This window comes from Fukomys damarensis, unplaced genomic scaffold, assembly GCF_012274545.1.
Source record: "Fukomys damarensis isolate Sample0158 unplaced genomic scaffold, DMR_v1.0_HiC HiC_scaffold_37, whole genome shotgun sequence".
Classification (NCBI taxonomy): Eukaryota; Metazoa; Chordata; class Mammalia; order Rodentia; family Bathyergidae; genus Fukomys; species Fukomys damarensis.
In genome coordinates, this window is record NW_022900949.1 from 30916438 (window position 1) to 30941701 (window position 25264).

The following is a 25264-nucleotide window of genomic DNA, read 5'->3' on the forward strand; positions in this document are numbered from 1 at the left end:
CATCCCTGGGATGAATCCTGCTTCGTCAGAGTTGTGGGAGATGACCTTGTTGATTATGCCCAGTGCAGACTGTAGCAATGCAAGCTATAAAGAATTAACCCCACATGTGGCTTACTTCAAGAAGCAAGTCTGGTCTAAGCCTATGTAACTCCTAGGAGCACTGCAGGTGGCACACGGGTCACCCTGCCAATGATCATGGCAGAGGCCAGAGAAATGGCCCGTGAAGCTGTGGGGCTTAATATGAGTTAACATGGCAGCTGAGGTGAGGATGTTCTTTTGTTCTTGCAACAAAATTCCATTCCCAAAATTAAAACTTTTGTAACTGAAAAGAGAGAGTTAATTGTTAACCACAACCTCTATCTGGCCTGCTCTATACCTAACACAGAATGCTTTTCCTCTTCTTTTACGAACCTGGCCTGCATCAGCACCTTATCTCTAGCAACCACATGTGGCCCCCTAACCCTAATTTAACAAATGATTGTGTAACCAGTACATATCAGCAGTTACGGCTGTTTCAGAGTCTTTGCTGCTTACACAACATTGACCATCCAAGTTCCCCATTTCGCTTTGACTCTGTCTCTAAGTCTGTCTGCTTGCCTTGCATCATAGCACCAAACAGGAGATCAGGATCCGTGCAGGGGGTCTCAGGTACAGGGTGTATAGTCTCCTCAATATTCCACTGCATTCTGTTTGCTGATATCTTCTTTAGGATTTTTGCATCTACGTTTATGAGGAAGATTGAACTGTAGTTTTCTTTTTTGGTTGGATCCTTGTCTGGTTTGGGTATAGGGTAATGCTTACTTCTAGGAATAAGTTTGGGAGTATTGCTGCCCTTTCAATTTCATTAAAGAGTTTGAGGATTTGTGGCATCACATCTTCTCTACATGTCTTGTAGAGTTCAGCAGTGAATCCGTCAGGGCTTGGGCATTTCTTAGTTGCTCGGGTTGTAAGTTACATCTTCAATTTCATTAACGGATATTGGATTATCTAGAATTTTTTTGTCTTCTTGATTCAGCTTTGATAATTCACATGTATCTAAGAATCTGCCCACTTCTTCTGTTTTCCATCTTAGAATACAGGTTCTTGATGATCATCTGGAATCCTGCAGGATCTATTGTAATTCCACCAATTTCATTTGTAATTGCATGGATTTGAGTGTCTTCTTTTCTCGATAAGGGTGATTAAGGTTTATCAATTATAGTTAATCTTTCAGAGAATCAACTCTTTGATACATTGACTGACTTATTTTCTGAGCCTCAGTTGCTTTAATTTCTGCTCTGAACTTTGTAATTTCCTCTCTTGTACGAGCTTTGAGCATGACTTGTTCTTTTTCGAGAAGCTTGAGGTTTAACATTTGTTTGTTTATTTGAGCTCATTCAGTTTTTCTGTTATGAGAATTCACTGCTGTGAATTTCCCTCATAGATCTGCTTGCATGACATCCCATAAGTTCCAGCATGTTTTATTGTCATTATTGTTTAATTGCAGAAGCTGTCTGCTTTCTTCAATTTCACCTGTAACCCACTGGCTGTTTGGGTAGATGTCATTTTATTTCTGCGTCTTTATACAGTTTTGGTGATGTCCTTTGCCAGTGATTCCTACTTTCATTGCACTCCGGTTTGATAACATGTATGCGATAATTTCAGTTCTTAGGTATTCACTTCAGCAATTTCAATGAGTTAGTATATGGTCTATTTTGGAGAATGTCCTATTTGCAGCTGAGAAGTCTGTGTATTGTGATCTTGTGGGATGTACACCCTGTGTATTCTTCAGTTGATATTCATTGATTTTTTTTTGTTCGTTTGTTTAGTTGATCTGTTTGTGACAGTGGGGCTTTGAGGTCTCCCATTACAAATGCATTAGTGCTTATTTGATTTTTCATGTCCATCAATATTTATGCTATATAGTTGGGAGCAGTGGTATTTGATGTGTATATATTTATGATAGCTACCTCTTCTTATATTGTCCCCTTAATACGTATGTTGTGACCTTTGTCTCCCTTGATCAGTCTTGGCTTGAAATCCACTTTCTCTGCAATAGAATAGCCACACCTGCTTTTTTCTGGGTTCCTGAGATATAGACTATTGTTTTCCATCCTTTACTTTCAGTCTATGAATTTCTTTTTTACTTAAATATGTTTCTTGTAGGAAGCATATTTTATTGGATGTCATTTCTTGATCCATTCTGCCAGTCTGGTTTTTTGTTTTTTGTGTATGTGTTTTGTTTTTTTAGTTTTTTGAGACAGGATCTCACTATCTCGTTCAGACTTCCCTGGAACTCCCTGTATAGCCCAGGCTGGTCTGGAACTCACAGTGATCCTCCTGCCTCAGCCTCCTGAGTGCTGGGTTTACAGGCATGTGTGACCACGCCCAGCTTCTGCCAGTCTGTTTTTGATTGGTGAATTGAGACCATTTACTCTGATGGTTATGACTGATATTTATTGACTTTTCCTTGTTATCTTATTTTCCTGATGATGATTCTCTTTCTTTCCCCACCATTTAATTGCTTGCCTTGCCTGGTGGATTCATCCTGTTGGGGTTTGTGGAGATATAGTGTTGATTATCTCTTTCTCTTTGATTGATAGTGTTGATTATCTCTTTCTGAATATACTTCAGAATGTTTTGGAGTGCTGGTTTGGTGATCTTGAATTTCTTCAGATGTTCTTTCTCATGGAAGTATCTTATTTCTCCATCAATTTTGAATGATAGGTTTGAGAGGTACATCAATCTGTGTTGGATGTTGTTTTGTTTTGTTTTTTAGGGTTTGAAATACTTCACTCCCAGCTGTCCATGACTGAAGGGATTGTGTTGAACCATCTTCTCTGGTTCTGATGGGCTTTCCTTTGTGGGCGATTTGTTTCTTTTCTCTAATAGCTTTTAACATTTTGAGGGGGTTGAATTTCTGGAGTCTTGCCTATTAACATGCCTTGGTGTAGATTTTCTTGATCATGGTTATGTGGATTTTTATATACACCTCACTTATCTGTACAACAAATTCTTTTTTCAGGCTTGGGAAAATTTCTGACATTATTTCTTAGGTCGTTTGTGCTATCTCCTGCTTTTTCGCTGGCTCCAATCCATCTTATGTTCTTCTTCTTTCCCTTACCTAGCAGCTATTGGATTGATTGGCTTTTGCTATTTTTAAGATCTCTTTCTTTCCATCTTTGGTAACTACAAAGCTGTCTTCTAGATCTGATATTCTGTCCTCATACTGGTTCCCTCTGCTGTGTATACATACATTCAATAGAGCTTAGAATCTCCTGGATATCTTTTTTAAATTGTTTCATGGAATCTATTCTCTTTCCTATGTTGAGTATTCATAGGTTCCATCATTTTTCTAAGCTCCTCTTTTAAAAAAAAATCTTTATCAATTCTAGATTCACTAATTATGTCTTTCATTTGGTCATCATTTCTGTAGTTTTCTGAGAAATTATTTCTGGTTTGATTTTTTCCAGAGCCTCATTCATCTGTTTCATTACTTCTGTTGTTACCATTTTTGAGAATCTAGGTGGGTGGCTTTTGAATTGTCCCACCTCATTGTCCCATGGCTGGACTTTGGTGCCCTGGCAGTGAGAAGTGGCATCGTACCTCCGTGTCCTCCTCATTTTGCTATATTCCAGGATTCAGTGTCTGAACTCCAAAGCTCAGAGAGGGTATTTCCCTGCCACTCACCACTCCATCGTCTTCTCGGAAGTCCTGTGATTGCCTTTCAGTGGGTAGCTTTTTTTTTTTCTTTTGAGATGGGGATTGACCATGTAATCCATGGCTGTCCTTGAACTCATTAGGCAGCCCAGGTTGGCCTCAAACTCACAGAGATCTTCCTGCCTTAGCCTTCCCTGTGCTGAGTTACAGGCGTGCTCCACCATACCTAACAAAAGGGGAAACTTCTGGAAAAAGACACCCTTGGGTCTTAACACTGGCAAGTGGCTGGGAGTACATTTACATCTCAAAGGAAAAAATAATTTACAAGTGAAAGTTTTCTAAAGTAAATGTTCTGAGGAAGGGTAAGGCAAAGACCTATAATCAGGAAAAATCTACCTAAAGTTCAGTCATGTTGAGGAAAATATTAAGTGCCTTTCTGTTCAGCAGACCGAAAGGAGACTGTGGCAAAGTGAGCTGTATAACCCATAAGTCAAATGATCTCCACAAAGTTTGTTCATCAAGGAGAGGTGTTTTTCTGTGGTTAGTGCTTTCTACCATCCTGTTAGATCTCTGCTTCCTTAAAGGTCTTGAAGCACTTTCCTTCTGATGCTTTGTAGTGATTTTTAAAGTAAGGCCTAATAAGCATTTCTCCATTTAAAATTCCAGGTGATTTCCCAGTGTCGGCAATGATTTCTGTTTTTTCTTCTTTCTCTGGCTACATTCACTTACAGTTGTTCAGTGTAACACAGAAGGCACATGAGATGTCCCAAGCCCCATATCCTCCACTGCCTTCTCTCTGGAATACGATGATTGTAAAGCAGAAGTACTTGTCTGTAATGAAAACTACAGTTTCTTTCAAGAGAAAAGGTCGTTCACTAATATTTTCAAAACCTGCTTCCTATAAAAGTGTATAAATATCAATGTGCCAAAGACACTTCCCATTTCCTCCTAACGTAGAGGTGCTGGTCACATTCGTGAGGTCACAAATATTAAACATTTTCTCTCTTGAACAGCACTGTGTGACAGAAAGCATACCTTTTGACAGGAGTGAGTCTCTTGAAGAGCTTTATAATATCAAAGTCAGTGGTGGAAATGTTGGTAACCTGTTCCATTTCTTGCTAGGTAGGATGATCATAATGTTGAAGCAATGTCTTTAAAAATCATCATTCACCACCAGCAACACAATATTGGCTCATCAGCAGCATCCCATATGGACACGCAGGTACGGGGACACTGCTGAGGGATAGAGAATGCAGGCTTATACTGTACCTTTAGATTCCATTTATATCACATTATTGTGGATTTATAGAAAGTCTATTTGTAGTGGTAAAGCTGTAGTATGCAATGCATTGCTCTGCTGTTATAAATGTCCTTTTCTGAAATTTTTCTTGGTTGTCCTTAGGGCTTTTCTGAACATGATTCCAAATATTAGCAAGCAGGTATTTTAAAACTCCAAATATGAAGTCATTTCTCTTAATTTTCTGAAATTACTCCTCTGAGTTCATAGGAATTCTGCAGGCACACTCACCCATTTTATCTGTTCATCAAAAGAGTTAAAAATAAATCTAATAATCCATGTATAACAAGAGCTTTCCATTCCTAAAACACTTTGATATATAGCTGATCTATGAAATGATACAACCTGCATTTTTATACAGTTAAACTCAGCTGTCTTTTTTCCCCATGGTGAAAAAAGAGTGGAAAATCTGCCTGTAAATCATGGAGAGATTTAAATAAATTCTTATGTGTGACTTTGAAGAAAATAAAATGTTTCTTAGTACAGTAGTAAATACTGAGACCATTCAAACTTTTTTGTGGCCATTTATTTCTATGTTGGATTCTAAATATGAGTGTAGATGATATGGTACTACTTCACTAAAGACGTATTATAACGTGAAATTATGTATCCAGTATTAGTGCTGGTATTTGTCCAGCCTCAGCTCAGTCTGCTTCTCTGCCTGCACCCTTCCTAGGACCTGTTTCCCAGTGAGCTGCCCTTGGCAGAAATTAAGATTCCTTATATGCATAAATATTCTAGATGAAAGTTAAAATGAAGTGCCATTTTTATTGGCAGAGGAACTAAGGAAGGATGAAACAGCCTTGCTGGTAGCAAGTGTCTCACCTACAACTTTCTGGGGGTTCCTGCAGGTTCACCATGGATGGAAAACTCTTGAGTGTGATTTGGCTTTTGTGGATCTAGCATGGCCCCACAGGAGATCATGTGACTACATCAATCACTGAACAAGGAGAAAAGAAATCCGGGACAAAATGAATATAATTCACCAGAATATTCTGAGAAGACTATCTCAGAGAATATTTTCTCCATGTAGTTTCATTTAAAATTTTTCATTTATAATAGATATGCCAGAAGCCCTTTGATAGGGAAACATTTAGGACAAGGTATCTTAGGCTGTCCAGACCTCTATTTATTTAGGTAATAGACCTCCTACTGGTTGTTTAACTATTTTGGTAAGCAAATACATGTGAACGAATCCTTTTTTTTTTTTTTCCTAGTAAAATAAGGAAATGAGGAGAAATGAAAGTTAAAGCTATTTAGCAAGCACTCAAGACTTTGCTTGTTTCCTTATGGGGCTGATCAGAGAACCACTCATGTAGCCCACCTGCCTGTGAGGGATGACGGCTTCAGACTGGTGAGTGTGCCCCTGGGTGTCACGGTCTGCGTGAATGGAGGGTCCCTGGAGGGCAGATGGTGGGGAGTGAAGAAAAGACAAAGAGATACGAAAAGCTGAGGCCAGGTGGAGCCTTCTTCCTGATGGGAGAACAGGACAGCCTGGGAAGTGAGGCGTGTCTGCTTATAGTGGTAGGATAAGGGCAGTGCCGGGGGAGTCTGACTGGAAGTTCTGGCCTGTAACCAGACGGGGAGAGTAGCTAAGGTCTGCAGAACATCATGCTTCGATGACTTTATGGGGCACGGATGGGGAGGGAGGCACCCACAGTGTGGTGCTCCCAGCATCTCCACCTGTCCGATTTTGTAGCTGCATCTTGTGATGTTGTCTCAGGCAAGTTCAGTGAGTAGCAAACAAATCATTAGTACCAACTGGAAAGTCAGAATTGCCAGGATCATAGCAATGCTATGGCTAACCATATACAAAGTATTCAATCCATGTAATGAATCAAGAACCAGTTTTGCCTCATCCTCGGGGATGAGGAAACTAACATGAGCGTGCTGAATGGACGAGATCTGTTGAAACTTTTGGAGACCTAGGCTGAGATTGCTATGATGTGAAGAAAGATACCCATTAACTATGCGGTAACCTTTTTCCAGGCCCCCGGTGAGGAAGGGCAGTGATGAAAATATGAGGGTATTCAGCGTGGTAGTGCAATCCTTAATGGTACTTTAGGGCTTTAGCTTGATTACCAGTCTCTAGCACTGTAGCTTCTAAGGCATTAACCTGTACTTCCAATTTAACATTAATATCTTCCTGGGTCTCAAGGGCATAAGAGGTGTTTTTTGCTAGATCATTGCCAAACTGCACATTCTGTGCATTTTGTGCTAAGGCCATGGATGCAACTACAGTGGTTGCAAGCAGTGTAGCCGGAGACATAATTCTCAGGATAATATGTCCTACCATCTGATGGGGGCGAATGGGCCATCTCTGTATTTCTTCCCGTACTTGCAGCCCACAGTCATGATAGCAAGCACCAGAAACATGACAAAGGATGGCGTATATCATATTAGCACACCTTTATCCTTATTCATGGTACTAAGGCAGGCAGTGATATTACAATTTGGTAACTGATATTAAAAGAGTCTCCTTGTGGAAAAATATTGACCTGTCTAGCTACGAACACCTAAGGACTTTGCAGACATGCACATGTCCAGATCTTATTGGCCCCAGTGTGACTCCTGTCCTTTAAGCTATAACTGGAGAGAGTGATCACTTGAAAACTGTCATCCAATCCACAAAGATCTCTTTGGAATTATTTTGATGATATATGCAGTACCAATGCCAGAGGGTGGCTGGTGACGTTGTATTTTGTATGAGACCAATCCTGGAATGTTATATTTTGTACAGCTATTTCATTTACTTCATGGGTGCAACAGCCTTCCCAAGAAACATACTTTGAGAGAAGAACAGAATAAGTGACACTATGGCAAGAAGAGACGGGGCATGAAAGGTTATAAGGAGTATCTGTGAGGTAAGATTGAAACTATGAATTTGCACCAACTCATCTCGGTCTGTGCCTGATGCATTGTGGACAGTGGCTCTCTTCAATTACCGGAAGTGAGAGACAAATGGAAGATGGACCAAGACAGAGCGGGAGGCCCACTGTTCTGCTGCTGTAATTTAGGTGGTCGATATAGGAGAGATATGAGCATCAAAACAGCTCCCCAAGATAAGGGACTCATTGGTAAAAATAGGTACTGAAGCAGCAGTTTCCGAAAGAGGGCGATGTGCCAAAGGAGGCTCTGAGTTTGTCCTCTGTTGGAAAACACGCATATACTGGCCCCTACATTATTAATTACATTGAGCCATTTTCCCTAAGTTAGGATATCCTTTGACAACTTTTGTGTCTTGGACATGTGTATAGAATTATCAGTATCAATGGAGTTTTGATGAAGGATATTTATTTTCCCTAAGTGGATTTAAAAGTGTTTTAAAATGAAGTCAACTAGAGAAGGTGACAAAATTAGTCAAGAATTTTGTTTTGTTTTGTTTGTACCAGGGAACAAACTCAGGCCCTTGCACTTGTGAGGCAAGTGGTGGAACCTCTGAGCCAAATCCCTAGCCCTAGAAGGTAACAAAATTAAATTGAGCTGTACAAGTACCTGTACTCCTCCTTTAATATTTATGTAAGTGTGCTTTTAGGGAAAAGTGAGTACATTCAACAATGGCTTGTCTCTATGGGTTCTAAGGACTTATAATGCTTTTAACTGGATTCGTTGTGTATAATAAGGTCTCTTGTTTTTTCCAGTACTAGGCATTGTGCATGTGAGGGATGTGTGGTGCCACTGAACTAAATCTCAGCCATATAGTAAGCTATTTTTCAGAAGGGCTATCTCCAACTGTGGTTAGGGGAGAAGTGGCACAGGTTTCATCTAAATGCTTAGAGCTGAGAAATGTCAGTGTAGAGAAGACTGAAGTTAGGGACCCCTTCTAGGTATTACTCTTGACTTTCTTCTCCCTGAGTGTGGGTTCACAATTTGGTAGAGGTACTTTAAGAGGTACTCCTGGGGCAAAGAGGAAAGAGAGTTTACATCTAGCAGCACCTCATTTTCATCTCTACCTAAATGTTGTCCCTGGGGAGGAAACCCAGGGCCTCCTACATGCTATACAAGGGCCTTACACTAAGCTATATCTTCAGCCCCTGATTCTTATGTGCTTCAATGTCTGGTAGTATGTGTGTGTGTGTCATAGTGGTATAGACACTGTTCATAAAAGTAGCCGTTCCAACTACACCCTGCACATTGTTTGTTTTGATATCAAAGAGAAAGGCTCAACACACAACTTTTATTGAGCTAGTCATTAGGGAAAATGCACAAAACTTCCAGCACTCCACGGATGCCTGTCTCTCAGAAACTGGCTTATGAAATCCGTGCTGTCAGCTCTGCGGACCCTTAGGACGAGTCTTAAGGGTCCTGTCAGCAGCGCAAGACCTTCATGCTGGTGAGCAGAGATGACAGGGCAAGAACTGTCCTTTCTCCTTACAGGGTCCAAGACATTTACTGGGTTGAGTGAGATCCTGGCCATAAGACATATTAGTGCTAACATTTCCAGGGTGGAGAGCAACTCCGGAGCAGTGTTTGGCAGAACCGCCCCTGAGCTTCCTGTGCTGCGGCCCCTGCTCTAGCGCTGGCCTCATCCCACAGTGTGAGTTCCTGTGGTTCTTTCTCCGTGACACCTTTGGCATCTGGGGAGACAGATTAAGCACAAGACAAGCTCTCAGAAAGGATGTTTGGATTGTCTGTGGTATCCCCATGAATGGGGAGCTTTCCAGGAACTGACTCATTGAAAATGACCACCCCAAGTATCCTGAGGCAGACCTTCATACCTCCCTCCCGAGAGCATTTCCGAGGCAGAATATTTTAGCATACAAGGACACAGGGTGTCCTCTTTCCCAGTAGGATGAGGAGCCCAAACACCTAGCTGCTGAGGTCTGCTAGTCCGTAGGTGTCTATAGAAAAGTTCTGTGGTTTGAGTTCGCCATATAAGCTGCCGTGCTCCTGACAATATTGGATGGAATCCATGATGTGTTAACCTATACACCCTGTCCCCAGGCAATGTCCTTGGCAGATTGTGCCTTTCACTCCTGAGGATGTCTTAACATAGGTTTACCTCAATCACAACTTGTAGGATGGCAGGACTCACAGGGATCTGCAGAGCCCAAAGGCAGCACATGATGGGTGTTGCAGTCCTGGGGATGGGAATGTGTGTCTGGGGGCCCCTGCTGCCCTGCTCTCCTGGGGCATTCACTCTGGAGTAGTCTGGAGCAGGCAAGGGGCAGGATCCCTGCCCCTTGTGCTGGTGAGGAGAGGTGCCTGGGCATGCCCTGTCAAGGATGATGACATTTCCTCTGCGATCCTACCATCATCCTAGTGTGCATGCATGGGCTTCCCATGGATTCTGAAGCATAGCAACCTGAGTGCCTTGCCCTGCAAATACAAGAAGGTGGCCATGTCCTGGTGGTATTGTATTGCTCTCTCCTAGGGAAGTCCACAGCATTTCGTGGTTGAATCAGAATCTGGCCATAAGGCTCAGGATTGCCATCTTTGTCAGGATGAGGAGCAGCTCAGGAGGACTGTGGGTAGTACACTCCAGAGCCCGAGTGCTGTAGCACATGCTGTATGGCTGTCCGCTTGCTGAGGTTGCAGTGGAGGAGTTTGTCCATGAGGTTTTTGGCATCGTATTCTGGGAGAGAGATTAGGAGAAAGAGAACTCCTGTGTGAAGATCTGTTGGATTGTATGTCAGATCCCCATTAAAAAGGAACTTCATGAGTGCCAGTTCATATAAAATGACCCCATATATTACTGGTGAGGGACTCTATACCTCACACTCGAGATAATGTCTGTGGCAGATGTTTCATCATACCTGAAAGCACAGGCTCCTCCTGCACAGGTAGATGTGTAGCCTGAACACCATGGCATGGATCCTAGTCTAGCCGTGGGTGTCTTTCAAGAGGTTCATGGATAGGAGGTCCTCGTGAATGCTTCCTTGCTCATGACACTGTCAGATGGCAATTAGGATGTGTGGCTACATCCCCCCTTCCCCACTAAGTGTTCAAGCAGCCTGTGGTTCTCAGTCCACACGCTTTTCCGCAGGTTTAACCCAACCACATACTCTACGATGGCAGGGGTTAGGGTGGCAGGAAATGCCATGGGTCCCATTGGGGGTCCCGTGGATAGGAATGTGTGGCTGGGATCCTCTGATGCCCTGTTCTCCTAGGTGCTTCACTCTGGATTATATGAGGCCAGGATAGGTGGTAAGCTTGCTGGCCCTCGTGCTGGTGAGCAGTGATGACTGGGCAAGACCTGTCTGGCATGATGACATTTCCTCTGCACCCCCATCGTCATCCCAGTCCCAATGCATCGGCTTCACCCCGATACTGGAAGCCAGCCAACACGGTGCCTGGGGATGCCGCAATTGCAAGGTGGCCATCTCCTGCTTTCACTGCTTTCTCCTTTTGGGGTCCCAGACATCTAACGGGTCGAATCCAATGGCCGTGAGTCTGAGGATTGCCATCTCTTTGGGTCGAGGAGCAGCTCAGGAGCACTGTGGGGCTATAAAGCCCGGAACCACCAGTCTTGACCACATGCTGTGTGGTTGGCCAGTTCCTGAGGTTGTAGTTGATGAGGTCTGCCTGAGGTCTTTGGCATCACACCTGGGGACCGAGAGGAGGGGCAACAGCACTCCTGCTAGAGGGTCTTTTTAATCATATGTGTGATTCCCATGAAAAAGGATCTTCCCAATTACCAAGTCATATAAAATGAATGCAAATACCCTGGTGAGGGCCTTGATCTGGGGCAGAATATTTCAGCATGCATGAAAATATGGTCTCTTCCTGCATTTTTTTGCACCAGCATCATCATTCTCATTCAGCTGCACAGGCCTCACCCTGATCCTGATGCCCAGCCCACACCATGCCTCTTGAAGCCACAGCTGGAAGGTGGTCATCTTCTAGTTTTATAGCTTTCTCCTTACAGGGTCCAAGACATTTACTGGCCTTATTCACATCCTGGCCATAAGACACGTTCTTTCTAACATTTCCAGAATGGAGGGCAACTCAGAAGCAGTGTGGGGCAGAACAGCCCTGAACTTCCTGTGCTACAGCACCTGCTGTCATCCTGCAGTTTGAGTTAATGAGGTTCTTTCTCCATGACATTTTTGGCATCCATGGGGAGAGATTATGCAAGGACAACTTATCAGAATGGATGTTTTGGATTGTCTGTGTTATCCCCCTTCATGGGGAGCTCCCAGGAACTGGTTTTTTTTAATGACCCTAAATATCCTGGTGAAGGCCTTCATACCTCCCTCCCAAGATAATTTCTGAGGCAGTATATTTCAGCATACAAGGAAACAAGGTCTCCTCCTGCCTTTGGAGAATCAGCAGCCCAACCCCCTAGTTGCTGATGTCCTCTAGGCCTTGGGTGTCCATTGAAAAGTTCTGTGGCATGAGGTTGCTGTGTATATTTCCATGCTCCTGACAGTACTGAATTACTCCCATGATATCTTCTTTTTTGATGTCATCTCTATAATTCTCACATGCAGTACTGTAATATATACCAGTACATAAAATTTTAGCACTTTTCAGTATAGTACAATCAGCAAACATTACAGTACTGCACTGTAGAAGCGAGAAGAACCCTGTAGTGTGTCTCACATTCCCACATCACAAGCCCAAGTGCCAGTCGGAAGTCCTAGCAGGGGGCCATAAGTCGGAATAGTCACTAACCAAGGAGTGTCTGTACATGACTCCATACAAGTATACATGCACATACACAGAACATCTGGCATCTTCTCCAGTATTATGATTTCATTGCACATAAGTGTATTATTTCTTTTTCTATACTATGAAAATTTTATTATAATGCAAAGAAGTTATTATTTTTCTTACACACTATACAATGTGTAATAGATTAATATGAAGGCATTTAGGAAACAGGTCATATTTTCATGTCTATAACTCCTGGTTTAAGAAAATACAAAGTCATCATTTTATTAAATTGACATGTTTATTAGTATACCAAAAAGGCAGAAATTCATCATTATGAATGTGGGGTATGAGTACCACTCCTCTAGAGCAGCTAAGTCCAAGCTGTCACCCTCCCATACTTCTTATCCTGACCTTCTGACTTAGGACAGAAAGTAGCCTCAAGTAGAAAATGCAAGACAGAATTGACTGTTTTAAAACATAAATGTATTTTATCAATTTCAAAGAAAATCCTAGAAAACAATTTCCCCATTTTGCAACAATTTCTCCTAGCTCTTCCCTGCTTGGTATCAGAAATCTCCAAGTACTTTTCTGAAACAGTGCCCCTTCTGGCCAGAACTATGCAAAGCGTATGCCACCTGACCAGGAAGCCCAGGGTGGACACTCTGTGAGGGTCTTGCTGGTTCTTCACTCTCACTACTCCATAAATCCGTTTCCTAGGAGGTCCTGGTAGTCTCACTTTGATGAAAATATCTTCTTCTTACTTCATGAAGGCAAATTCTCCTGGAAATTCAGGTCTTCTGTGTGAGAGTCACATCCTTCATTATTGTCTCCAGTCTTTTCTAGCCTTCCTGGGTGATGGCATGTCCCTATACCCCAAATGAGATGAGTAAAAGGCTTCTGCAGAAACTGAGTATAAGTCCAGTGGGTCAGGCAGAAGGTGATATCCTGGGGGTTTCACTCCAGGTTTAAGGGGTCAGTGCAGGTGGCAGCTCACTGGCCCTCCTGCCGGTGAGGAGTGATGACTGGGCATGACCTGTCCAGCATGATGACATTTCCTTTATATTCCATCATCCTGTTCCAAATCCATAGCTTCACCCTGATCTGATGACAACCTCACATTTTGTGTAGTCTGTTCCTAATTTGAGAATGCTTTGTCTTCTCCTTTATGAACTTTTTTTCACATTCATTTTCATGATAAATGCACATAGGTTGCTTTTACCCCAAGTGATTGCCAATAAAAGTCAGTTCTTGGTGGCTGGGGATTTAGCTCAGTGGTGCTGCCGCCTCCTTGGCAAGCAAAAGGTGCTCAGTGTAAATCCCTGTAGCGAAACAAAAATACAGAAAAAAGTGAGTGCCTGAGACTGGCCAGAGCCTTTCTCGGTTACACTGGAATTGGATGTCCTGGCATCCCCACCTCCGACGTAATGTAGGCCACTCACACCTCTGCCTTTGCTAACTCCTTCATAGCGACATGCATCCCTGTGCCACAGTGTTTTGAGAAGAACACTTTTCCAAAGCCACCTCGGGCAATGAGGCCCAGCACATCATAGTTTTCCTGGAGTTTATGTCTGTGGGAGCTGGTCCTGATGCCCATCCAGGATGTCCCCTCACTACACTCACCACAAACACTGCTTCTCGCAGCATAACAATGTTCTACACTCCCCATAGCACCAAATCAATCACCAAATCTCCAAGAGTTGTCTGCATCCAACTCCAAAATTCTCCATCCACCTACAATAGACCCACCTGAGCCACGGCCTTATGTAGCTAACTGCTGTGGCCTCACACAGGCTCCTGTGATGTCCCAGAACCAATGGGCCAAGGCAGAGCTGGCCACAGCCACCAGGGCCACCTCACTCTTGACCATTAGGACCTTCTGCTTATAACCAAAAAGGTTACAGAACTTCTTGCTTGTGTGGGTTATGCAGATTGATGCACAAGTGTTTAGAAATGAAAGTCTATCCATAGGATGCTCTGAAATGCTTTTCCTTTCTGGTCTGAGAATCTGCAATACCTTTTGTTTTAGAGTTCTCATGGTGTCTATACTCAACATATCCAATTCCTTTCGCTTTAAATTCTTGCTGGTTTCAAAGGGATGCTACAACTTCATTGACATTAGAGTAATATAATGCTCTATTTAGGAAACGTCGTAGCACATTAATGCCTGTGAAGTGGACAGGAAGCTACCTATCATAATCATTTCACCCACAAAGACAATTGATAGAGAAGTGCTACACAGTTAGGCCCTGGCCTTCCCTCCATTTTCTTCTCCCACAGAATGTTTTGTTTTGGAAATGTAACTTTGTGCTGCTGGGCTCCTACCCAATGTGTCAAAATGGTTTGCGGCTGTTTGAACTTTGTGACCTTTCAGGGATGTTCTGTTAAGCTCTGTCCCCTCACAAGAAAGTTCTGTTGAGCTTCTCCCCCCACCCCACCCCAGGAACATTCCGTGACTCGGCCCCTCTGCTCAGAATCCACTGAGCCTACTGGGACTTGCCAGTGAATAAAGGCTTTTTCCCATCACTTCAACTTACCAGCAGATTCCCAAACCTTCAAATTATGAGAGCTGTGTTCCAGAGCTGCCACACTGAGCTGTAAGGCTCAGCAGTGCCTCACAGCTGGGGCACTTGGCTACAACAGTGAGTTGAAAAATTCAGCTATGCCACTGACATGTGGCAATTGGCTGTGACATTAAACTTTAACACTTGGTTATGACTCTGAGCTGCTCTGCTCTGCTGCAACAAGAGCTTTTCAGGATGTATCAGTCTGGGTTGGAAGTTGTGGTCTTCTATGGCTCAAAACACTTCACTCCATACTCTCCTGGCCTTTCAGGTTCATGTTGAGAAGTCTGCTGTGATTCTAATGGGTTTACATTTGCAAGTGATTCATTGCTTTTGTCGAAGAGCCTTTCAGAGTCTTTCCTCATCTTGGACTTCCTGGATACTGACTGTGATATGTAGTGGAGAAGTTCTTTTCTAATTGTGGCTACTTGTGGTTTCATATGCCTCATTTATCTGTATGTTAAATTCTTTCCCTACATTTTGAAAGTTTTCTGCTCTTTTTGCTTTAAACAGACTTTTATGCCATTTGTGCTGTCTTCTGACTTTTCATTAATTTCACTTAGTCTTGTCTGCGCTATCTACCAGCTGTTGGATCCACTGTCCATGTTCAGCAGTTATATGGTATCTCTGAGTATTTGGTCACTGTCATGAGAACTAGAGTTCTGCCTTCATGGTCACTTGTGCTGTACTCTCCTGGATTTTTGGTTAGTACCTTTTTATGGACTCTAATTCTTTGCTAAACCACTCATTCATGTTTTGTGTCTTGTGTGTGTGTACAAACTTGGGAACCTGTGCTTGCAAGGCAGACGGCAGAAGTACTGAACCAAATGCCTCGCCCCTGTTCTGTGTCATTTCGTTTAGGTCAGCCAGCATTGCCTTAGTGTCTTTGGTAAATTCACTAATCATTTTCTTTAATCTCTTTTATTTTTTTATTTTATTTTTTATTTTTTTGGGTACCGGGGATCGAACTCGGGTCCTTGCGCTTGCAAGGCAGGTCACCGAACCGCTGAGCTAAATCCCCGGCCCTTCTTTTATCATTTTGAATAATGCAGAAGTTTGGTTTCTTTCCACCCCTGCAGATCAGCTTGAAGTTTTGGAGTCATTTTGTTGGCTTGTCTTCTTGTTTCTTGCCTTGTTTCTGTGGGCGGTGACTGCCTGATTGATTCTGCCCAAAGCAGGCTGTAGGCAGAGCAGGCTACAAACAGTTAATGCTGTGATTGGCTTGTTTAAAGAAGTGAGTCCAACGGAGGCCTATGTGACTCATAGGGTCATTGCAGATGGTGTGTGGTTCAATGTCACCCCCTTTTGCCAACAGCAATGGCAGAGGACAGGGAGATACCTGTGAAGCTGTGCGGCTCAGTGTGGGTAACAGCAGCCAAAGTTGGGGTGACTCACACCCAATTCCATTCCCCAAATTATAACCTTCTTTACTAAAAAGACAAGGTTAATTATTGACCACACCTATATTTTTTCTGTTCTATTCCTAATTTAAGAATGCTTTGTCTCTTCCTTTATAAGGCTTGCCTACATCATACCCGGAGCAACTCTACATAGCCCTTTACCTCAGTCTTAACTACGATGTCACCAATAAATATAAGCAACTTTCCTTGGCTGTGGTGTTTTGCTGCTTGCTCAGCACTGGCTATGCTGGCTCCCCATTTCTCTCTTTAACTCTGCTTCTGATTCTTTCTTCTAGCCATGGATCATAGCACACTGCAGTAGATCAGGACCTGCCGCAGGGGCCTCCAGTGTGTGTGTGTGTGTGTGTGTGTGTGTGTGTGTGTGTGTGTGCGCGCGCACACGCTGAGGTTTGCAGTTCAATTATCTGGAAAGGCTTTACTCTTTAGTGTGTGTTTTTCAGTAACACTCTGGCTGTGATGAACCAGAGATCTTTAACTCTGTTGAGTTGCTTAAAGTTTTAGGAACATTTGTATCTGTGCTTTTCAATAGTATCTGCATGCAGATTATTTCTCTGTGATGTTTCTGTCGGCTTTGCATAAACACAACAGAAGTGAGTTCAAGAGTTGGGAAATATTTTCTTCTTTTCAAATTCTTTGACACTGTGTAAAACTGGTATCATTTCTAACTACAGTGTTTGGTGAAATTCACCAGTGAAGGTATTTGAGCCTGGACATAGGAGGAAAGCTTTAACAAATTCAGTTTATTCTACAGATGTGATGCTTAGTCCTTTAAGCTTAGATCACTCTTATCTTTCAAGAAATCAGTCCACTGAATCAAAGTTGTTGAACTTATTGGACTGAAGATCTCCCCTTTTCTCTCTATCCATTCTGGCTTTAGGTTCAGGCAGTAGTGCTATCGCAAATCATTTCTGAATGTTTTTCATCATAGAGAACATTTGTATAATCGAAATCCTTTTAAAATGATTGATATTTATTTTCTGACTGTAACTGTGGGTCTTTCTTTGGAAATATTCTTCCATGTATATTGGAAACCAGTGAATATTGTTCTGTTGTTTTGGTGGAATTTTCCTATAAATGTCAGTTAGTACATGTTTGTCAATAATGTACAAATCTACACGTCCTTACAAATTGTGTTTTTCGTCAAATTTTGAGAAGGATGTTGAAATATCTGACCATGACTGTGTATGCACTTGTCCCTTTTGCTTTTACCAGTAGGTTATGCACTTGAAGCTGTTTCTAGGTGCACGGATGTTCTCAATTTTTTATGCTTGTGATCAATCGATGTCCTTCTCATGAAACAACCCATTTTAACCTCGGTGATCATTTCACTCAGAAACTGACTGATGTCCGTGTTGTCACGCGAGCTACTGTGATTCATTTGAACTGGGCACACTTTTCTGCATCCTCTTTTGACTAAGTTGCACTTTTATACTTGCAGAGAACTGTTTTAAAGTATGCTCAAAGCAGGCTGTAAAGACTTAACCCCACAATAGGCTTGTTTATCAAAGTGAGACTGGCTGAAGCCTATGTGCCAAGGTTAAGAGTGACTCCTACCCAAATTCCATTCCAAACTAAAACCTTCTGACTAGAAGGACAAAGTTCTAACTAAAACCACATGTTTTGTTTCTTCAGTTCCTAATTTGAGCATGCTTTGTCTTGCCCTTTATGGGCCTTGTTTACATTAATTTCCATAGAAACTACACCTAGCTTGCCTTTACCCCAGTTGATTATCAGTAAAAGTCAGGGCCTGGGACTGGCCAGGGCCTTTGTTGGTTACACTGGCATTGAGCATCCTGGCATCCCATCTTCTCCCTCTTTGTTCTGTTCTTCAGTGTAAGTTTTTTCCTCAGGCCTGTGTCATGCACTGGGCAGGGGACTGTATCCTAACTGCAGGGCTCTACACTAAATAATACCTATCATGGGGGCTTGAACCACAAGCAATCACCTACTCAGAAAGCCTACTCAGAGTAAGAAGAGAAAAAGAAAAACAAAGAACTGATGATGCAGTGCACCTTGCATCTAGATAAGGAAGTCCAAACAAGAGTCAAAACACAGAAAAAGCATTAGGCACTTCAGATGTAAGAAGGTAGGAAAAGTAGTCAGCTGGTCCTAAAACATGGGGAAATCACTTTCAGCCCAAGTGGCCTGCAGTGTGGAAATAAATGCTGCAAAAGATAGCTAAATAGAATCATTTTTCACAAACAAGGACTGTAATGAAAAAAATAAGTAAATGGAATGAAAACATCTAGCAAAGCTCTGAAGAGCATAGAGCAAAGCAGTGAGAAATACTCTCAGCTTTAAGAGTCCCAAGGCCAGCACTGTGATGCAAAGATATGCAATCCAAAACAAAGCCAGAGAAACATGTTCTACCAGACATAAAGAAATTTTATATGGAAGTCAAATTCCAAATTTTAGCCCATTGATCAATCTATCTTCATTTCAATTTGAGTTGATGTTTAATTGGTGTGCTTAAAACATTTCTTGTGCATTGCAAATTCTTGAATTGTAATTTGAAGGTTAACTTGCTCTTTTCTGTATTGTTTTGAAGACTCGAGTTTACTGCTCTTCAATTGGTAGCCAAATTTTGAAATATAACAATCTGAGAACAGAAATAAAAGCGGACTCTTTAAAATTTAAACTGAAGACAAGATGTTATAGAAGGTTTATAATGAGTGAGATGAACAATATGAAGAAGGCTATAAGTAAAAGAGATGTACTTTACATAAGAAAGGATTTTGTATATTTGTCTTGTTCAAAGGGTAGAGATAGATATACAAGACCAGAAGACCTAGGCACATCAAGAAGGTGTGCGGAAGTGATTTTTCAAGAAATACATATGTTTGCTTGTTGGATTCAAGTTTGTTATAAAAGGTTTGCATTTACAGACATAAAAACTTTCATTCCTTCTGATTATGATTCTACAAGAGACCTCTGTAAGTAACTTATTAAATGTTTTGACTATCTTATTTACAATTATAAATCTAAAAGTTACAAAGGGATATTATTAGTCTATTAGGCTAAATATATTTGAGGGCACTCTATTTTATAAACAAATTGTTTTATATGTTTGCCTTTTCCAATCATATAGTTATTTTGTTGGAGCTCTACAATTTTTGCCTTTAAAAAATATTTGCCTACAATTGAAATTGCTTTATAGAGAAAAGTTATTAAACTTAAAGGCATGTGTTTCTTTTCCCCCAAGGTTTCTAGCAGATCACAGTGATGTGATGCATATTGTTGTCTAAATATAACCATTCCAAAATTTTAATTGGTGACATTGTATTGTCACAATCTTCTTGTTATAGAATATTTTAAAAGCTTTGTCAACATAACTAAATGGAAACCATTAAGTTTGGAAAAGCTACTAACAGGACTCCTCTTGGTGAGCAAAGGAGCAGCTGCCTGGAAATATTTTCCAGCCTTTGCTGACTAGGGGGACCCCAACAATTTCCATAGTCTTAACCATAGACGGGCTCCAATAGTTTTCATAGGAGACATCAATGAAAATTACTTGTTTGTTATTATGTTTACATTGTTTAATCATCAAAGGGTTAAGATCTAAATACACTTTTGTGATATATGTACATTGGTCATTTTCAAAAGATAAAATTATCTGTGAAAAAAATGGTTTTACTGAAAAGATGCTTTTGGAATCAAACTAACTTAAAGGGCATGGGGCTGGGGATTAAGCTCGGTGGGAGCACACCTGCCTCACAATCACAAGGTCCTGAGTTTGATGCTCAGTATAACAACAACAAAAAAACCAAGAAACAAAAACTAAATTAAAGGTCATAGGTTTCATATAACTGTGATAATTATTTTTTATAATTTTTTAGTATACTAAATGTATTCATGCCTTCTGATGATACAGGTTTTCTAATATATTGCTTAAGATAACAACTTCCTTTTGATTCAGGTATTTCCTTTTCTGTTATGTTTCAGCTATTTGTGATAAGAGGTACATTTATAGGTTGATGTATTTTCTTTAGGGGGCATCCTATCAAAAGAGAACAATTTAGATAAGAGGCTTTTATGTGTGTTTTTGGAAAAGAATGACTACGTTTAACAATACCTATTTATACCAAGATGGACATTTAAGTGTGTTACAAAGATAATGTCATTATGATTGTCACACCAAAACATTATGTGTAGTTCTTGATTTGAAGCTTTTTTCTGTTAACATTTTACAGGAATTCAACTCCTAGAACAACCATGATTGATGAACATGGCAGTGTTCTATATTTTATATTTCAAAGTGCTTGCTATCTAGATAAAATTGTAATAATGAAGTTCACTACTCCCATTGCAATGCTAACATGATTGACTTTCTCTTCTGGGTGTTCAACAACTAAAGTTTAGAGACCAGAACTAGAAAGATAATTGGGCTAAGAAGACAGCCACTCTTTTGGCCCTGGTCCTTTAAGGTCAACAAACAACCCAGAATATGATAGAAACTTTTCTACAAGATCTTACAAAAACAAAGGGAGGTTGTTGGACACCAAAAAGTTATAGTCAGCTATATCAGCTAAACATATTATAAATCCTTGTAATCCACAGGTACAAGCCATTGTTGGGCACACCCACCTTTCACTAAAAACACAAGTACATAAACAAAAAGGGAGTGCACATCTCTCCACAACCTCAATTGGATCTTTTTACTTTCATTTTAAAAATTGTAAATCCCATTATGGAAGGTAAATATACTCCATTGAAACTTCACTGACAGAAAGATAGATCTACAGATATGTCCTAGACACAAGTGTCCAAGGATGTCCTTGATAAGGGAAAACTTTAATAGTGAAAACTTAGGAAATGTTACAATATAAGATAACTTCTGCCCCTCACTGTGCTTAGTTCAGAATTCACGGGTACCAGAGGCACTTAGTCTCCCCCAAAAGTTTTGTAAGTGAAAAGAACCATTGTTATCTTTGTTGACCAAACAAGCTCCCTTCCCCCTGGCTAGAATAGGTAGCTGAATAAATCTTAAAGGTAACTTTCCCTAACAAAGAACTTCATCCAGGTTGAAATTCAACTGCCTTGCCATCATGCTTTGGGAATCAGCACTGTGAGCTGTGAAAATGCAATGTAACCAACTGAATGAGATCAAGGCTGTAAAATCCTATAAAAGGAGTTGTGACCCAATGGGGGAGTCAATCAGGGCACCTCCATTAGGCATCATAGATCCCCATCGATGGAGTAAACTTTTTCATTTCACTTCCATTCTGCTGCCTCTGTGTGTCACTTGCCAATTCCTTCCATAACATTTGGTGCATTGGCCGGGAAGGAAAGGGATAACCTGACAAGGCCGAACATGGGCCTCGATCTGAGTCCCACCAGAGGGAGAGGCCATCCACCTCCTCAGAAGGGAAGAGGTGTGCCCCCAGGGTTTCCTGGGTTCCCTTTCTAGGACTCGGAGGCCAGCATGCTGGCAGCAGATTGCTGGAACCCGAAGTGACAGCAGAAGGAAGGTGAGTGAGTGAAATCGTCTGTCCCAATGGTGAGATTCCCTGTGTTGCTCCCTAGTTTGTCTTGCTTTGCTTTATTTCTTAGTTGAACATTTGGGCAGATTACAGATTGGAGGCCTGGTTAACCTCCCTTCTCTGCTATTTGTAAGGATTCATGTCCTCAATTTGGGCAAAATATAAAGTGCTTTGTATTGTGCTGTGTAAGGGGCCCCAGGGAGGGAATGTGTTAACTTCTTGTGTGACTGTGTGTGTGAAAGAGACTTGGTTAGGAGAGTGAGTAGAACGAGCTATGAAAGCCATCAGTAGCCTCATCTGTACACCAAAACAAAGGGAGGGGGCGCTTGTGCTTAAAGAGCCCTGCCGGCATTGCAGAGCTTGTGTGGGTCAATCCTGTGAGTCTGTGGCTGTGCTTAAAAAGGACAAAACGGAGACTCTTGTGACGAGAAATTCTCCTTTAGTCCAAGCAAGCCTGAAAGAGCTGGGAAGCTCACAGCCAGGCTGATGGGTGAATGAGGCCGTTTTCTGGAATGGCACCCCACTCTTTGTTTATCTTGCATTGCCGGACAAGGGAATATCTAATGGTCATGGGGAATGCTAATACTAAACCAACTGTTCTTAAGTACAAGATTCAAAATTTTGTTAAAGGTTTTGTGGGGGACTATGGGATAAAACTGCCACCAAAGATGCTTAAGAAACTTTGTGAGTTGTCATGGCCTCAGCTAAGCCAGACTTCCCCCCCCTCAAAAAAAACTCTAGACAAAAGAAAAGTTATCTCCCTTTGTTTTTACCTGAGACTTTGACAACTTGGGGCCTGTGTGCTCTAGGAGCTGCTCAAGCTTCTGCTCAGCAGCAATCAGCTGCTAGTGAGAACTGTTTAGTTTTGGTCTTAGAATAACTGCTTGCCAAATCTGCTATTTTTCACATGGCAGATTTGCCTCTCTCAGAAAATGCAACATCATTAACAGGCAGATCCCAGCGCTTCCCCTTTGGAGGAGGTCGAGCTGATTCCCCCTCCACTTGAGTTGCTGATATCACAGGTGTGAAAAAGGTGGGGGCAGAAGAGAATTGCTTGGCTTTACTGCACTGGAGGGTGCAGATGGGAAACCATGGTCTGGCTCAGAGAATTGAACAGGACTTGCACTCAGATTAGGAAAATCTAAAATGAAAAAAACAAATCTTTAATGGATTAAAAACAGCTAGCTCTGAAAGCATACAGCAGAATAGAGGGTGGAAAAAAAAAAAAAACACTCCAGGGTTTAAGAGCCCCAAGGCCAGCCCGATGTTATCAGGGTGATGCTGACAGCAAAGGTCTGGAATCTAAAAGCCAGAGAAACTGCAACTGTGCTTTACCAGATAACAAGGGATTTTTACAAGAAAAATCAAGTTGCAGATTTAAACTATTGGGTAAATGTATTATTGTTTCAATTCGAGATGATGTTTGATTGGTGTGCCTAGAAAAATTTTTCTTGTATATTGCAAATTATTAAGTTGTGATTATAGGGTCAATTTGCTCTTTTCTGTATTTTGTTAAAAAATATATATAAGGTTAATACTACACTGACAGCCAAATTTTAAGATGTAACAATCTAAGAACAAAAAAAGGACAACTGAAGTTTGTCATAGAAGGTTAACAGTAAATGAGACAGAGAAAAATATTAGGAAAGCTATGGGTAAAAGTGGTATACTTTTGATATGAAAGGATTTTGTTTGTCTTGTTAGAAAGAGATAAAGATATACAAGACCAGAAGACCTAAGTATGTAGAGAAGGTGTGTGGAAATGATTTAATAAGAAAATATGTATGTTTGCTTGTTGGTTTCAATTGTTATAAAAGGTTTACATTAACAGTCATAAAGAGCTTTCATTCCTTTTGACTCTAATTCTACAAGAGATCTCTGTTAAATAACCTGCAAAAGTTCTGACTAGTCTTAACTAAGAGATTTTATAATTCAATTAGCCAAATACATTTGAGTGTATTATAGTTTCATAAATTGGCTTATATGTTTGTGTGTCTGTCCAATTGTTTGAAAAGTGTTTGTCCAATTATATTTTGATTGAAATGACATCAAGGATACTAATAATTCATTATTTCTATAACCTGGTTTTATAAGTTAAAATTTTGTCAAGCTAATTAAATATAAATTTTTAGGTTTGGGTACAGTCCTGTTGGTGAATAAAAAAGCAGCTGCTCAGAAAATTTATTCCGGTCTTTGTTCACTAATGGGAGCCCCAATAATTTTCATAGCCTTCTGAGAAGATATGCCCCCAATAAACATCACTAAATATGTTCTTATAAAATATTTACATTGGTTATCATCAAAGGGTTGGATTCTAAACATGTTATTATGATATGTTTATGTCATTTTCAAATTATGATGTTTTCTGTGAAAAAAGTTATTAAGGGGTTTTATTGGAAAAATGCTTTTGATACCAAATTAGATTAAAGGACATGAAGTTTCATACATAAAATTATGATTATTATTGTTAATTTTCTGATGTACTAAATGATTAGAAACTTCACAGGGTATTAAACTATTAATGCTGCTTCAAGAGGCACAATATAAAGTTTCATGGAAAAGGTTCAAATTTACATACAGCAAGTCAAATATCTAGGATTCAACGTTTCCAAAGAAATATGCTGCTTGAGAGATAAAAGTACTTGAAAGCAGATGAGAGAATATTTGGGGTAACAGGTTTTTGTAGGATCTGGATTCCAGGGTTTGCAGACATAGCCAAACCTCTACATGAATCTTTAAAGAGCCAGAAGGACAGTAATTATTATAGGGTAAAAAGCAAGAGTCAACATTTAAACAGCTAAAACTAACTATCTCTGCTGCCCCCTGTTATCAGGGATCCTAAATGTGACCCAGCCTTTTACTTTGTACATGACTGAAAGAAATCATACTGCTTTAGGGGTGCTCACTCAAGGAGTTGGCCCTTGGAATCCGCCAGTGGCATATTTATCTTACAGTCTGGATCCAACTGTGAAGGGATAACCTCCTTGTTTATGAGCCCTGGCAGCTGCAGTTATGCTAATTAAGGAAGCTGACAAGCTAACATTAGGAAAAAAATAGATTGTTCAGTTTCCCTATGCCTTTTAGAACTATTGAATAACAGGACATTGATGGCTCTCAAATAATAGTCACATAATACCAGGCCCTCATCTGTGAGAATCCCCACCTATATTTTGTTCCAGTTAAAACCTTAAAACCCTGATACTATTTGCCCTTGGAACCTGGCCCCCTGACCACGACTATCTTAGGGTCACTGATGAGTTGTTCTTG

The 25264-nt window shown here is 41.0% G+C and overlaps 1 protein-coding gene and 1 long non-coding RNA gene across 13 annotated transcripts in view; one reads left to right on the forward strand and one right to left on the reverse strand.

The window, feature by feature from the left end:
* LOC104871868 overlaps positions 1-20221 on the forward strand; it is a 47389-nt gene extending 27168 nt beyond the window's left edge. For 3 of the 8 annotated variants that reach the window (XR_002025819.2, XR_004515575.1, XR_002025822.2), the window contains 3 exons: positions 4762-4861; positions 6154-6290; positions 7677-8337. This is a non-coding gene — a long non-coding RNA (uncharacterized LOC104871868). Of the gene's footprint in view, positions 1-4761; positions 4862-6153; positions 6291-7676; positions 8338-19065 lie in introns of those variants that run through there. The other 5 variants (XR_002025818.2, XR_004515576.1, XR_002025821.2 and 2 more) reach the window with 3 other exon arrangements.
* LOC104871869 (complex I assembly factor ACAD9, mitochondrial) overlaps positions 13362-25264 on the reverse strand; it is a 37706-nt gene continuing 25803 nt past the window's right edge. For 2 of the 5 annotated variants that reach the window (XR_782983.2, XM_033759562.1), the window contains one exon: positions 13362-13854. Coding sequence is in view for 1 of the 5 variants with exons in the window: in XM_033759562.1 (XP_033615453.1) it covers positions 13799-13854 (56 nt within the window). In the remaining 4 variants the exon portion in view is untranslated. The remainder of the gene's footprint in view (positions 13855-25264) is intronic. The other 3 variants (XR_782982.2, XR_782980.2, XR_782981.2) reach the window with 2 other exon arrangements.